General features: G+C 61.1%; 1 protein-coding gene across 10 annotated transcripts in view; it reads right to left on the bottom strand.

The window, feature by feature from the left end:
- The window catches only part of ARHGEF10 (Rho guanine nucleotide exchange factor 10), a 105,233-nt gene that overhangs the window by 72,432 nt on the left and 18,008 nt on the right, over positions 1 to 14,793 (bottom strand). For all 10 annotated transcript variants that reach the window (XM_042934148.1, XM_042934149.1, XM_042934150.1 and 7 more), the window contains 4 exons: positions 12,534 to 12,601; positions 3,989 to 4,138; positions 3,108 to 3,395; positions 696 to 759 (listed from right to left, as the gene is read on the bottom strand). In XM_042934148.1, the coding sequence (XP_042790082.1) occupies positions 696 to 759; positions 3,108 to 3,395; positions 3,989 to 4,138; positions 12,534 to 12,570 (539 nt within the window). In that variant the 5' untranslated portion in view covers positions 12,571 to 12,601. Of the gene's footprint in view, positions 1 to 695; positions 760 to 3,107; positions 3,396 to 3,988; positions 4,139 to 12,533; positions 12,602 to 14,793 lie in introns of those variants that run through there.

Raw genomic sequence — 14,793 nt, 5'->3', positions numbered from 1 at the left:
TTGGTCAAACCTGCTCTCCCCCTTCACAGGATTCTCAGTCCAGCAGCAGAAAGGGACAGGGGAAGTCACAGTGAGGGTGCACTGTTTTAATCAGTTTTAAAGCCGGTGTGCCCACACAGCTCTGGATGGACAAGAGGGAACTTTATAAAACGAGACACTAAGGCAGGGTTTTGAAATGCATGCAGGAGTTTGCCTGGAGGACGGGCTTTTCCTGGGCATCTCAAGGAGGAGAAATAGCGTTTTTGAAGGCAAGTGGCATGAAAGAAAGGTCTACAATCAAATCAGTTTGAAGTACTCTCGCTGAAAGCTGGGTCAGACACACTGAAAAATCCCCTCCGGCCCCACAGGGTTCTGAGACCCTTCCCAAGGCTGAAGTACACACAGAATCTCCACGGTGGAGGCCGAGGAGGGCCACCTCTCTGGGGCCTATCTGTATGTGCGTTCGTACGGTCTGTCCTTCTACACAGACAGTATGAACCTCTAGCTGAGTCCTCGTACTCTGACACCCATCCTGGGAGCCCCTGGGCGAGAGAGCAGATGGATGCAGGACTGGGAGCGGAGGGTCTGGGGCGGGGAGTAGGCCTGGTCGGTCACCACCTCACAGCACTGAGGGCAGGCAGGACAGGTGTCCCACACTCCACATTACAGGGAACGGTCATGGACCCAGAGCACGTGTGTAAAATGAAAAAATTTACCTGTTTGCTGGATCCTCAGAACTTAAAGAATTAAATGGGCTGTCTTCTGCTACTTCCTGTGTCTCTGTGAGGAAAGAAAAAAAAATCATATAGTTTCATGCTTAGGGTAAAATTGTAGGAAACGGATTTTTACATTTAAAATGGTTCCCTATTTTCCATTCTTATGAATGATAGGCTTATCTTAGCATAAAAATGATTAACTGATAGATTTAAGGTTTTTTAGGTTAGATTCAAAATAAGATGTTTTCAAAACAGGATTACAGTAAAAAGTGATATCCAAAGGCTCCTGAAACAGCTGGAATTAAACCCAAAGAAAGCAGGCTACAGTAAGAAACAAATTTTCTCCTGTGTCTTAACTTTTCATGGGAATTTACAATTGTGATTTATTGGAAAGTATGTCTAAATGGGAGCCTCCAAAGATTCTCAAGGGAGAGTTACGTTCATGATATCTGGCAACCAAGTTTTTATATACTCACACGCACGTGCACACACACACACACGCACACACACAGTCTGTCACACATGTCCAGCTGACTGCTGTTCTCCCACCTCTGGGTTTGATTTACCAAGCGGTGATGAGCTCAGGCTTAGCCACGTGCTCAACCAACAACTGGTTAATTGCTACACTGGGAAACTGTCCATAAACACCGTTTTAGAAGGAATTTACTGTGTGCTAGGCAAACGTTCTTGACCACTTTCAAAGCGCTCAGCAGTTAACTCAAGGTCCAGGAAGGCTGGGCTTAATGCAATAAGCTTGGAGATCTCACTCATAAAACTGGTCCCCTGATCCCGCTAAACAGTAACAAATACCCCTTACCCGGTGGTGGGATTTGCCTGGCGGTGCACCAGGAATTGTAGAGGCATGAACTCAACAAGTTCTCGAGGCCATGGAAAACCTAGCTGTCTGCCAAGGAGCACATGCCAGGTCAGAGGCAGGGCCACGATCTGAACTCAGACCTGCCCGTCCAAAGACTTCCCACCACACCACACTCCCCCCAAAAATGGCCCACATGACTTCCTAAAAGACAAAGATACTCGACAAAGTCAACGAAGAAAGGATGTGGACTGGCAGCGAGCGTACTTCACACAGTGACTACCTTCCCCACGGCTGTGTCAGGGGCCCCTCTCACCACCCCTGAATGCACGCCGCGCGTGCCTCAATGCACCCACCCAACACCTTCCTTCCCGGCGCTCCCCCTTCTGAGAAAGCAGATGCACCCGGAGGTGATGTCTGCTAAAACGAAAACTCTGATGACAGTATGGTGAGCATACTCGAGAGGAAGTTCTCCCGCTGGCCACGCACACTGCCCACCTCTCACTGTTCTGGAAGGATCTGGAAGCCCATGCCACGAGGCAGAGCACCATGAGTCTCTGGCCACTGGAGGACCACTAACGAACGAAAGTGGAGGCTCAGTGTTGGTTCTGGGCAGTGGGGAAGACGACGGGTTCCTGCTGTCCCGGACTCTGGGGCTCATGTCCCAGGGGAGCCTCTATGCGAGTGAGGGAGCCTCAGCGAGGACGTGCACGCTGAACGAGCCCACAGAGCCAGGCCACCCTGTGTCCACGAGGGAACCACACGGTGCAGATGGTTAGGAAGCCGGCCAGGGCACCACAGGACGTATGTGCACACGCGTGTGCTCATGCAAGAGTGGGGGAGGGGCAGAGAGAGAGAATCCCAGGCAGGCTCTGCACTGTTAGCACCGAGCCTGACGTGGGGCTCAACCTCACGAACCTCGAGAGGATGACCTGAGCCAACATCAAGAGTCGGATGCTCAACCGACTGAGCCCCCCAGGTGCCCCCCCTTCTCCTCTCAATTCCATAATCTACTTCCGTATTTTCACATCGTTCTTACTTGTCAGAGGCCACAAAACACGAATAGCATTGTTGACCACGGTTAATTTCCAAGATTCCTACCAATTACAAGAAAGCATAGGTGAAAAACCTCAACCCTAAAAACCTGTGGTTTCCAAACAAATTCAAGAGCTTCTTTAACGAAGACTTTTTTTTCCCCTCAATGGTCACAACTGGGAAGGAGAGAACGTGTTTACTGAAATCTCGCACAAGCTGTGATTCCGTGTCCGAGCAGCCTCACGTCCCTGAGAGCCTCTACACCTGGGACAGCGCCCGTGCTGCGTCCTCGGATAGGGAACACACGCAGATCTCGGCGAGAGAACAAACGCTCGGCTGGGCTGCCTCACTGGCCACACTCGGAACGGAACAGGCCGCCCTCTGCTCAGGGAGGGCCGTACTTGAACGTCCCGCTGCCCTCACGCACGCGGACCCACAGGCACCTGCCGGGGCAAGGTGACCCGGGCCGGCTCCGGCGGCTCTACCAGAACACGGAGGACTGCAGGACTCACGGACGACAGGCGGTCACGGCCCGCAGTGCGCGGCGAGGAGGAGGACACTACCTTCCTCTTCCAGGGACGCGGCGCGGATGACGACGGGGCTGGAGTAGGCCGGCACGAGCAGCGGGAGGTTGCAGGGCACAGCATAGCCGCAGGGCACGGGCACCGAGTACCCGCTGGGCACCGGCGGGCTGGCGCTCTCCTCCTCGGCATCCGGGTCGGCGGGCGGGGGCTGCTCCTCCTGGAAGGGCGTGATGTCGATGACGGAGTAGGGGTTCACCCGTGTCGGGACCTCAAGCGTCGTGCCTTCCACCGGGGCCTCCGCGTCCGTTCCCCTCCCGATTTCACCTCCTGGAGGCAAACACACAGTGTGGAGGAAGGGAGGACAAGTAGAGCCACGCCCCCCCCAAAGGGCACGCAACACCAGGGCACCCAGGAGACGCCCAGATCTGGGAGTACAGGGCGGAGCATCGCTGGGGTCAGCGCGCGACACCCCAGGGCCTGGCAGCTCCCAGGGCCGCTTCTCTGCTGACAGGCATCAGGTAGAAGCTGCCGGACCAGGGGAGCCACTGACTGTGCGGAGAGCCCTCGCTGTGGACAAGAAACCAGCCCTCGTGGTCGGGACAAAAGCAGCCACCTCCAGGATCCAACACGGACTCCATGCATCTCAAAGAGCGTTAGTTTCAGAAACGTTTCCCACCACGCAGCAACACGGTGCTGAGATGTGGCCGATACCCACCCCCTCCGAGAGGCCGCCAGGGGCTGCCGAGCAGCCTGACGCCCGTGGAAAATGCCAGGGACCAAAGGAGCGTGGCCAAACTCCAATGAGCCATCACAGCTCACGTCCCGCTCCAGGACACCGACTTCCCCCCCACGTCACTCACCCGCGGTGAGGACAAGCTGGCCGCTGGGCCATGGGCGCTGGGGGCGGCCCGGGGACTCACCTGAGCCAGACGCGGCATCCGCGCCCCCCCCACTGGCCGGGGCACCCGCGGCTGGCCGATCCGCTTCTGGAATCTCGTCTCCGCTGTCGAAATCGAACTGCTCCCCCTCGTCCTCTTCGTTGTTGTTCCTGTCGTATTTCACCTCGTTTTCTAACGGTGAAAAGAACACAGACTCAGCCGCCGCGGGAGCAGAGACGCGCTAGCATTCAGTGCCAGGGACTGTGCAGGTGGCGGAAGCGACGGGCAGAGGATGAGGGAAAGGAAGCGCCAGGAAACGAGGGAGGCCACAGACTTCAACACTAGTGGATTCCGCTCAAGCCCCACGGGGCCCCAGGCCCCTTCGGTTCTGTCCACGCCAATCACCCACAACGTAAATGCCACCCAAGGAAGGGGACCTCGCAACCCCTGCCCAGGCCAGGCCCACCCTGCGGTCCCCGTCCGGCACGCGTCCCCGCGTGTGGATGTGTACGGGGCAGGGTGGAGGCCGCTCAGACCCACAGATGCCGTCCACCAACCCGTGAGAGGCCACAGCGCCCTGGTGACAACGCCCAGGCTAGGGGGCTGGGGCAGGGGACAGCCCAGTGGGGAGGGAGCCTCTGCTGCTCCACGGCACCCCAACACTGGGGCCGGAAGTCAGAACACAGAAAACTCCCAAACCTGACGGCCTTCTCCACTGGTGCACAACTCACTCCTCTGTACCCAGACGGTCTGCGGGCGTCTGGTGCTCACACAGATCACGGGAAGTCGGTCATGGGGACCCGTCTCCCAGGACGGGGACCCTGCACACCCACACGGGGACCCTCTCCCAGGATGGGGACCCTGCACCCTTGGGGTGTCCAGGGCGGTTCCCTTGCGAAGGAACGAGTAGGTGGGCACTACGGAGAGGGAGAAATGACCCCAAGATGGAACCCAAACCGCTCACTCTGCAAGCAAACCGGGGTGCTGCAGGGTGGGCCAGGGCATCAGGCGTCCCCATGGAGAGAGAGCTCCGGTCCCACCGGGCTGCAGAGGGATCTGCTGAGAGAGGCGCCCAGGGCCCAGAGCGGGTTCCCTCCTCCCTTCCAGAGGGTTCCACCCAGCGGTCACACAGGCCTGAGTGTGGGAATGTGGGATCTGAACCAGTCATCTTAGAGCCAAAGACGCGTGAACACGGGCTGGGAAGCCAGCCACGGGGCGGTGGGGTGACAGAGCCAGCACCCCCGAGCCAGAGCCAGGTGGGTTCTGGGGATGGTGGGGGCGGGGGTGCAGAGAGGCTGGGGAGGGGTCACCTCCCCTGGGTCGGGGTGGGGGTGCGGTGAGTCGGGGCATGGACTGTCCCAGCATGATGGGGGGCAGGGAGGGGGCCTCGGCCCCTCCAGTTCCACTCCCAGTGCCTCTCACTCCTGGTGCAGGGCCCCGGTCAGCATCGCCCCAGCAGACGCAGATGCTGTGCAGGGGGCGATGTATGCTCTCCAGGAAGGAAATGTTCCACAGCCACCTGGCAGCTGGGGGGTGGGGCCGGGGTGGGGGGAGTGGAGCCGGGGGAGAGGGGAGGGGGGCTAGGGGGTAGGACGTGAGACTCAGGCTTTCAGAGGTGGCCTGGTTTCTAGGGAGAGAAGGTGACAGAGCTGGGGCTACCTGAGCCAGTCTAGGACGGTCTTTCCGGCTGTGGCCTTGTGGGTCCAGATGAACCTTCGATGGTCCAGAAACAATGGTCTTAAATACCAGGTGCTCATTTTTCCCTTCGGTCTTTGGAATTGGCAACACGTCCTAACAGGTGTTTTGAAGGAAACACCTTACCACAGAGGTCAGGGTGGACAGGCTCTGTCGGGGCAGGAGGGAGGGGACCCTCAGCGGGGACACAGGGGGAACGAGACTGCCGGGTCCACAAGCAGCATTCTGGGGCAATTTCTCCCCAGTTGACACGTGCTAAAAGCATGACAGGGGCAAATACCGAAATGGAATCCAGAAAAGGCTTCAGAAAACTGTTCTGGTGAGAGTATGCGTTGGCGACTTTGTGGAAGAGAACTTGCCAACACGTACCAATGCCGGACAATTCTGTACATCCCTTGTCGCAGAAATCCTACTGTGAAACACTTATCTTAAGGAAATAATCAGAGACCGTCACGACACTCACCTGAATGTCCTTTAGTAGGAAAGAGACTTTACGTATTACACGTTTATACAGCCAGACACTCACGAAGCCATTGAAGTTATCTGGTCGAAGCTTATTCGAGAATTTGGAAAGAGGTCTTGACGTATTAAGTTAATAGTCTTTCTAATCGGTCTTTCCACACCCATTTAACAGAAAATAACACACACTGATGAGGGTCTGGAGAAACTGGAACCCCTTGCAGCGTTGGCAGGACCAGAAAACAGAGCGGCCGCCGTGGCAACTGTAAGGAGGCCCCTCACGAAGGAAGCACAGAACCAGAACCACCGAACGACCCCAGGATCCTGCTTCCGAGCCTCAGCTGGAGGAATTAAAGCAGGCACACAGATCCCAGCGCGCCCACACAGGTGTGCAACCACACGAGTGTGCCACTGTGTGAGCGTGCAACCATTCAAGCAGGATAATTCACAAACAGCCAAGAGATAGAAACAAGGCAAGAGTCCACGGACAGATGAACGGCCAGATGGACTGTGGTCGACGCACACAACGGGGAGCACTCCGTCCTAGAAAGGACAAATTCTGACACCTGTCACCACACGGACGGACCCTGGGGACATTCTGCGGAGCGAAGGGAGCCAGTCACCACGGGACAGACACAGCGTGACAGCACCCACGGAAGACAGGACGGCGGGTGCCGGGGGCCGGGCAGGGGATGGGGGTCAGGATCTCGTGGGGACAGAGCTTCAGTCTGGGAAGATGGAAAGTTCTGGAGGCGGAGGGCACTGCTGGTGGTTTTCGTGCTCCCGGGGGGCACTGAAGAACGGTAAATGTTCTGTATATTTCACCACAATAAAGGGAATCATCCAAAGACGGTTGGTTTTACTAATTTCATCCCGCTCACACACAGACCCAAATATTAACCGTGGCCTCTGCAAACGACTGGTACTTTCTCCACTGAGATTCCCTGCATTCGGCAAACTCCCCACAACACATACGTTTCCTGCCTGCCGTGAGGCTGTGTTCGGGTTCAGACCACATTTCCACTTGGGCTAAACTCCGGGAGCAGGCTAATTCCCTGAGGTTCGTACTTAATAAACACAGACGCACAGCTCACCGCCGCCACCGAGTGAGGACAGCGTCACAAGAAAAAACAGCAGACACGGACCGGACCTGGGGGTGGACGCAGCCTGTGTCCGCGGATCAGTCACGCGACGTGCGCTCTCCCACCAAGTCGGGTCTCGGGCCCAACGACAGGGAGGTCGGCGCGTGGGTTCTCGGCGTTACCGTTAGGGAGTCAGTCAGCTTACTCACAGGAGTAACCTGGGGAACAGGTCCCGGGGCGATAAATCTCTTCAACACAAAAACCAAAACGCACAGGATGCTTTCCAAATACAACTGTTCCCACGACTAGATTTGTGTTTGCCGGGTCAACGTGACAGGGAAACAATACGAGTTAAACACCCAGCCGAAGGTGATGACGGGAGAGCTCGAGTTGTGACCCGGCGACGTGACACATGGAGATCCCGCCACCGACACGTTCCACGGGGCGCAGCAGGGACTCAGAACCACCTGCCTGCTCTCCCTCCATCAACCCTCCTCTCGGAAGTCACAGTTCATCACTGCCGGACTTTAAGAAGTAGATAAAATACACCTGAAAGTGATTTTATGAACACTGCTTCAAACAACAAAGCCTAGGGCGCCTGGGTGGTTCAGTTGGTTAAGCATCTGACTCTGGCTCAGGTCGTGATCTGGTGGTTTGTGGGTTCGAGCCCCACGTCGGGCTCTGTGCCGACAGCTCGGAGCCTGGCTCCTGCTTCGGATTCTGTGTCTTTCTCTGTCTCTGCCCCTCCCCTGTTCACACTCTGCCTCTCTCTCTCAAAACTAAATGAATATTTTTAAAAACTTAAATAACAAAGCCTGACAGGGTCTTCCCCTTAAAGGAAGAAGGTAATTCTTGTTCTGTGCCTTCAGCAAGTAAGATGGGCAGCACAGGGCCAGGCCCTCACGGACAGGCCGCCGTCGCCCAGAGTCCACGGTTTCCATCCAGTGAGGCGCACCACACGGGTGTAGACAAAGGCACCGTGATGTGTGGCCACCATCACAGCGTCAGACACAGCAGCCCAGAAACGCCCCCTGCACTCGGCCAGGTCACCTCCCCTGCCACCCCCAGAATGCCTGATGCCTCCCCACCAGCTAGTGACCTGGCTTCACGCGCTATTGGGTGCCTTGTCCCCAGAGCCAATGCCCGTGGTCCTTCCCCGCTGTCCCCTACGGTGACCTCACCGCCCCGTTTAACATGACCATCCTTTGGCATCAATGACACTACAGTCTCCCGGCTCCCTCCCACACACCCAGCTGCTTGTTTCAGTCCCTCTTGAGGACAGAACCGTGTCCCCCCACACCCTAGGCTGAAGGTCTAACCCCAGGACCTCAGAACACAGCTACGTGTGGAGACGGGGCCTCAAAGGTGATTAAGGTAGAATGAGGTCGCCAGGGCGGCCCCACTCCAGTACGACGGGTGTCCTCATCAGAGGAGGTCAGGACACACACGCGCCGAGGCACGACCCCGTGGGGACACGGGGAGGGACGGTGTCTGCACGCCAAGGAGAGAGGCCTCTGAAGGAGGCCGGGATCCCTGACGTCCGCCTCCAGGCTGTGACAGGTGCAGGCCTGTGGCACCGCCCACCGCACTCAGAACAGCTCCCCAAGCTGCCTCTGCTGCCCTCCACGGACCCCCTTGCTTCTGCCCCCCCCACACAGAGAGTCCCAGTGCACCTGACACTCTCCCCACGGGGAGGCCGGCCGGGCCTGCTGGAGGCCCTGGTGTCGCCTGCACAAAACCCCAAGTCCACACCCAGGCCCCCTGCTGGAGCCCCAGACCCTCATCGAAGGAGCTCTGCTGGGGTTTCCATGAGGCCCTCCGACCCAGCCCTGCCCCCACCCCCTCCGTCCCCGCCCACTCCCAACCTGCCCTGCCCCCCACCCCCTGTGTCCCCGCCCACTCCCAACCTGCCCTGCCCCCACCCCCTCCGTCCCCGCCCACTCCCAACCTGCCCTGCCCCCACCCCCCTGCATCAGTCCCCACCCACTCCCAACCTGCCCTGCCCCCCACCCCCTGCGTCCCCGCCCACTCCCAACCTGCCCTGCCCCCACCCCCCTGCATCAGTCCCCACCCACTCCCAACCTGCCCTGCCCCCACCCCCCTGCATCAGTCCCCACCCACTCCCAACCTGCCCTGCCCCCCACCCCCTGCATCCCCGCCCACTCCCAACCTGCCCTGCCCCCACCCCCCTGCATCAGTCCCCACCCACTCCCAACCTGCCCTGCCCCCCACCCCCTGCGTCCCCGCCCACTCCCAACCTGCCCTGCCCCCACCCCCCTGCATCAGTCCCCACCCACTCCCAACCTGCCCTGCCCCCACCCCCCTGCATCAGTCCCCACCCACTCCCAACCTGCCCTGCCCCCCACCCCCTGCATCCCCGCCCACTCCCAACCTGCCCTGCCCCCACCCCCCTGCATCAGTCCCCACCCACTCCCAACCTGCCCTGCCCCCACCCCCCTGCATCAGTCCCCACCCACTCCCAACCTGCCCTGCCCCCCACCCCCTGCGTCCCCGCCCACTCCCAACCTGCCCTGCCCCCCACCCCCTGCGTCCCCGCCCACTCCCAACCTGCCCTGCCCCCCACCCCCCTGCATCAGTCCCCACCCACTCCCAACTTGCCCTGCCTCCCATCCCTCTCCGTCCCCGCCCACAAAGCCCCGTGGGTGCCCGTCGCTAAGGGTCACAAGAGTCAACCGCCCACAAGGCTGTGCGGATCAGGATCTCGGGTCTTGAACTATGGGGTTCTCCGTTGTCAAATAGCGGCCTTCAGTCCACACCAAAGCCAGAAGGCACAACCACAGGCTACCAGCCAGGAAGCAGCCATCCACCCACAGAAATGGGGACACTCTCCCCCCACCCCGTAAGGACGCTGGCCACACGCCCAGAGCCCGGAGGAAATCTTCCAGGGGAACTGAGAACAGGGGTCCACGGGGGGATCCTTTCCACCTCCCGGCTGCCTGCCGCCCAGGGTCACTTCCCAGCTCACAGGGCCTGGGGCCTGGCCCACAGACGGCTTGACCGGACCAGCCGGGCCCCACAGCGACAGGCCTCGCGGGCAGCCTGCTTGTCACTCTGAACGTTGAGAACAGGGTGGGTGTGGGCTTGCAGGGAACGCGGGGTGGTTCTGCCCGACGCCCTCGGCAGCCCCCCACCGTCCCGGCTCCTGCCTGGCCCTCTTTCCCTCCTCTACTGAGACCGAAGTCACAAATAAAAACGTGCACGTTTCAGGAGCACACGGGAGGACTCTGAAATAACCACCCAAATCGGGCTGGTTACCGTGCACCCCACGTTCAAGAACCACTTCTCTCCCGGGGAGCACATGTCCGAGCTGCCCCCTCAGCACACTCCCAGAAGACAGCCTTGCTGCCCGCCCCTCCACCGCCCCGGTCACATCACTGCTCTCCACGTCCCGGACGTGCTCCCGCCCACCGAAGCCTCGCAGAGCCTGCCCGCGGCCCCCCCGATGCCCTGGGCTTCACAGGCCGTGACTCCCCTTCCCAGGTCCCCACCCCGGCCCATTAGCACAGCCACCCACACCCCGGCCGTGTGGTCAGGGCCCCCCTCCCGTCCCAGACCAAGTGCAGAGGTGCATCTGGGGGCGAAGCCCGTGGGTGGACGGGCGTTCCTGCAGATCCACTCAGTATCACTGCCAAGGCTCCGTCACGCACGGGACCAGCCCCAGCCGGCTGCTGCCAGCAGATGTTGGGACACACGGAACGAGAGAAGGGCGCGTTCCGGTTCCTTTGAAAACAGCGGACAAAGCGTGGGGGAAAAAGGCACGCACCGCCATCAGATTTTCAACAGTCGCAAGCCCCACACAGTCTTAACAACTGGTGCGGAAAGGGCTTCTGGGCCTTTCATTTTCTAGCTTTTCCCCAACAAGTGCGGCGAGCCCACCCTGGGAGCGCCACTCTGCTCTGCCGTGACCACGCTCCAGACGCGGCCCGGCCCAGCCGCCCGGTGTGCGCACCACGGGTATCCCGGGGAGAGCAGTCAGCACGGCCCATGCAGGCCACGGAAACCGTTGACGTTGAGGATCCAGGGACCGTCCCACGGAAGGCAGCCCACAGGCTCCCTGAAGCTGGGTGTGCCAGCCCCGGGGACACGCCCGGCCACGTGTGTGTAGGCTACACCCAGCTCGTAGGGGAGGAAGCAGTGAGCAGTTCTGGGACCTTCCCAATTATGACAATCGAGTACGATCCAGCCTGGAGGAGCCTCAGTGCCACCCCCCCGACACACGGCGGACACCTGCACGGGGGCCATCCAGGACCCCCTCCCCAACCAAAGCCTGCCGGCCGCAGCCCAAGGAAGGAGCCAGCCCCCCCAGAAGGCACCCCGCAGAAGGAGCAGGTGCACGGCCTGGGCTGCGGGATTCCTGGGGTGCCCTCCAGCGAGCCACCCTCACCCCGGGGCTCAGGAAACTCTCCAAGGTCGACAGCTGGGTCTTAGGTCACACCTGAGTACAGACTCTGGCTGAAGGTGGGCAGGGGCCCCTCTGGCCACATAGCCCAGCATCACTGGCTCCTTCTGGACCAGCCCTACCCACATGGCTCTCCAGTCGAGCTGAGCCTTCCTGGGGGGCCCGGCGCCCAGCAGCCCAGGCACCCCTCGGCCCGAGCCCTGCTTCCCCACAGGAGCGGCTCCACCTGTGGGCTGCCTTCCTTCTGTTCCGACTGGGAGCCCGAGGCCCAGAGCCACCTGCAGCGCAGAGCCGGGCCGGGGCACTATCCAAGGGCCCACGCCTGCCGGGAGCGGGAGGGCACGGAAGAGCCACGGGCCCTGCGTGGGTTCCCCCCACACTCTCGCAGCTTCACATGCTGAGGGTTCTGCCCTTCAGGCCCTATAGCCTCCAGGTGTGCAACGGACACGCGAGTCTGTCCACGGGGGCACGTCTGGGGAAGACTCGGGAACGGGGAGCCCGGAAGGAGGCCCTGCCCCGTGAGCGGGGAGTGACACCAAGCCCCCGATGCCCCACCGTGGCGAGGGGATGGGACAGGGAAACGTTAACTTGCACCCCTCCCTCACGGTCCTCACAGTGGTGGAGGGAGGCAGATAAGGAACGTGCCCAAGAGCTGGATGGGACGACTCCCTTCCTCATCATCCTCCAGGCCACCCTCCATGCCGGAGGGCACTGATGGGTCCCCACAGGTAGGGCTCACAGCAGGCTGTGCTGGCCCGTGCCCCGCGGGGGGGCCCAGGGCCGGGGAGGCGCTCAGCCAGGTTACCCCAAAGTGAGGATGGGCCCTGGTGGCCAGGGGATGGGGGGGCGGCCGAGCTCCACCTCGTCGGTACCTGTGGTCACCCCTCCCCGTCCCCGAGGGGGAAAGGGCCCCCGAAGGACGCCCCGTTACCTTCGGGCGCGGGGGCGGGCGGCTCTGGCTGGTCCATCGTGCAGCTGGGACGCTCACTCCTGGGAGCCCTGGGGAAGGAAAGACACCACGGTCACCACAGGCAGAGGCCGCCCTGGGCTGCAGGGGGCTCTCCAGGCCAGGCCAGTGGTCATCCACGGCGGCAGCTACGGGACCAGCCCCTCCCCCACAAGGCCTGCCAAGTGTCCTCTGAGACCACGCCCAGAGCACGGAGCACTCAGTCCAGGTGGCCTCACTTCCCCCCCGGTCCTCGCTGGGAGCTGCGTCTGCGCCCAGGCTTCGGGGACGGCCCCTCCCGCCCTGCACACGTCTCCCGGTCCCGTTCCCTCCACTGCAGCCTCGCGTGAAGCCCTCGCCGCCCGGGACCGTGGGCCACGCTCACGATCTCCTCAGCCTTCAGTCTCTGAACCCTGGGTCTAGGCCACATCTCCGCACACGTTTTCCTCTCTTTTTTGCAGATCCCGTTCCCGTACATGCGATCAGAGGAAACCCAAGTCTGAGAATGAGCGTGAAACCAGCCAAACCGTGAGGAGGTCAGTGCCCGGGCCGCGAGGCGGCCGTCCCGTAAGCCCCCTCCCTGTTTACGAGGGTTTAGGGTATCAAACACCTGCCCGGCTCCCACCAGAACGATCCGGTGAAAATGTCCAGGCTCCGGTGCAGCAAGGACAGCAGCAAGGGACAGTGACGACGGTGACAGTGCCCTGGCCGCCATCCGCACACAGCGCGGAACATGCTGGAGGAACGAGGGTTTAGGGTATCAAACACCTGCCCGGCTCCCACCAGAACGATCCGGTGAAAATGTCCAGGCTCCGGTGCAGCAAGGACAGCAGCAAGGGACAGTGACGACGGTGACAGTGTCCTGGCCGCCATCCGCCCACAGCGCGGAACATGCTGGAGGAACCAGGATACAGCCTGCTGTCAACCCACGTGGCAGAAGGGACTGCTCGTGTGGGCTCTGGCAGGGCACCACTGGTACTGCCCGCCCAGCCACGCACTGAGCACACACAGGCCACACACTGGCCCCCACAGCAGCCACAGACCGGCCCCCGCACAGGTCCCACCTGGGCCACGCCCTAGCCACGCACAGGGCCCCACACTAGTCGTGCACGGGCCATGCACGGGTCACACACCAGCCACACATCAGCCCTGCACACGCCACACCCCAGCCCCCGAAGTGGCCCCCACACGGGCCCACGTGGGCCATGCACCTGCCATGCGCCCGCCTCTCTCGCTTAGCACCTCCCTGCTGTGCGCTTGGAAACACCACACCTCCAGAAAACAGGTTCCCTTTATTTTCAAAATGAGAAAACCAAGGCTTGGGGGTCCTGGAGAAACCCACCCACAGGGAGACCCAGGACAGACATGGACGCACACGCTGGGGCTGTGATCTCTGCTCCCTGCTCTCCTGCGGGCCACCAGGAGCCCCAGAGTGTCCGTATCTCTGAGCCCAAGCCTCCACCTGGAACGGAGGGACGGTACGGGCCTCGGCGGCCGTGGGGATCAGAACAGGGCCCAGCACGCAGGGGACACTCGGTGAATGGCAGCAGGTGGTGGTCCAGCTACACTGCCATCTGTCCTCTGTGAGACCATGTCCACCCCCAGGCCCTCTCCAGAGATCTGATATGACACACACTCAGTGGTGTCAACAGAGGCCACAGCAAAATTTGGCCACAAACCGGAGTTAGGTCTCTAAACAACTCAGACAGACGTGCACGGACCACAGCGAACCCTCGGGAAAATAACGCGGGAGGAAGCACGTCTGGCCAAGAAGCTGCGGCGACCTCAGGTGACCTGCTCCCCAGGGACGGGGACACAGGAACCCAGATGCTAACAGGAACACCACGCCTGCCAAGTCAGCAAATGTCCCTGCAACGTCCACCGTGGTCAAGGCACCGAAGTTGAGTCTGCAGGAAGTCACAGCCCGGGCGCACACACGCTCTGCTGGCCCAGCTGGCACGGACACCAGAGGGTCCACCTGCTCTGGGGCAGCGGTGCCAGGAGGGGCAGTGTACGTGACAGTCTGCAGGAATCACGCAGCCCTCCGCAGCACGAGGGGGGAGGGCCTTCACCCTCAAATGCAGACACACATTCCAGAGGTGAGCCTGCAAATCTCCCTGGAGTGCGCCAGCCGAGACCCGTCGTGACGTACATGAGGCCGTCGAGGGCGCGGGGGGCTCTTACTGGTGCTGCTCACACAGGGAAACGCCAGGCTGGTCCCAACACTGGACCCGGCCCCTCCCGG

Source organism: Panthera leo, chromosome B1 (genome assembly GCF_018350215.1).
Source record: "Panthera leo isolate Ple1 chromosome B1, P.leo_Ple1_pat1.1, whole genome shotgun sequence".
NCBI classification, from domain to species: Eukaryota; Metazoa; Chordata; class Mammalia; order Carnivora; family Felidae; genus Panthera; species Panthera leo.
This window is presented reverse-complemented; position numbering and strand designations above follow the sequence as displayed.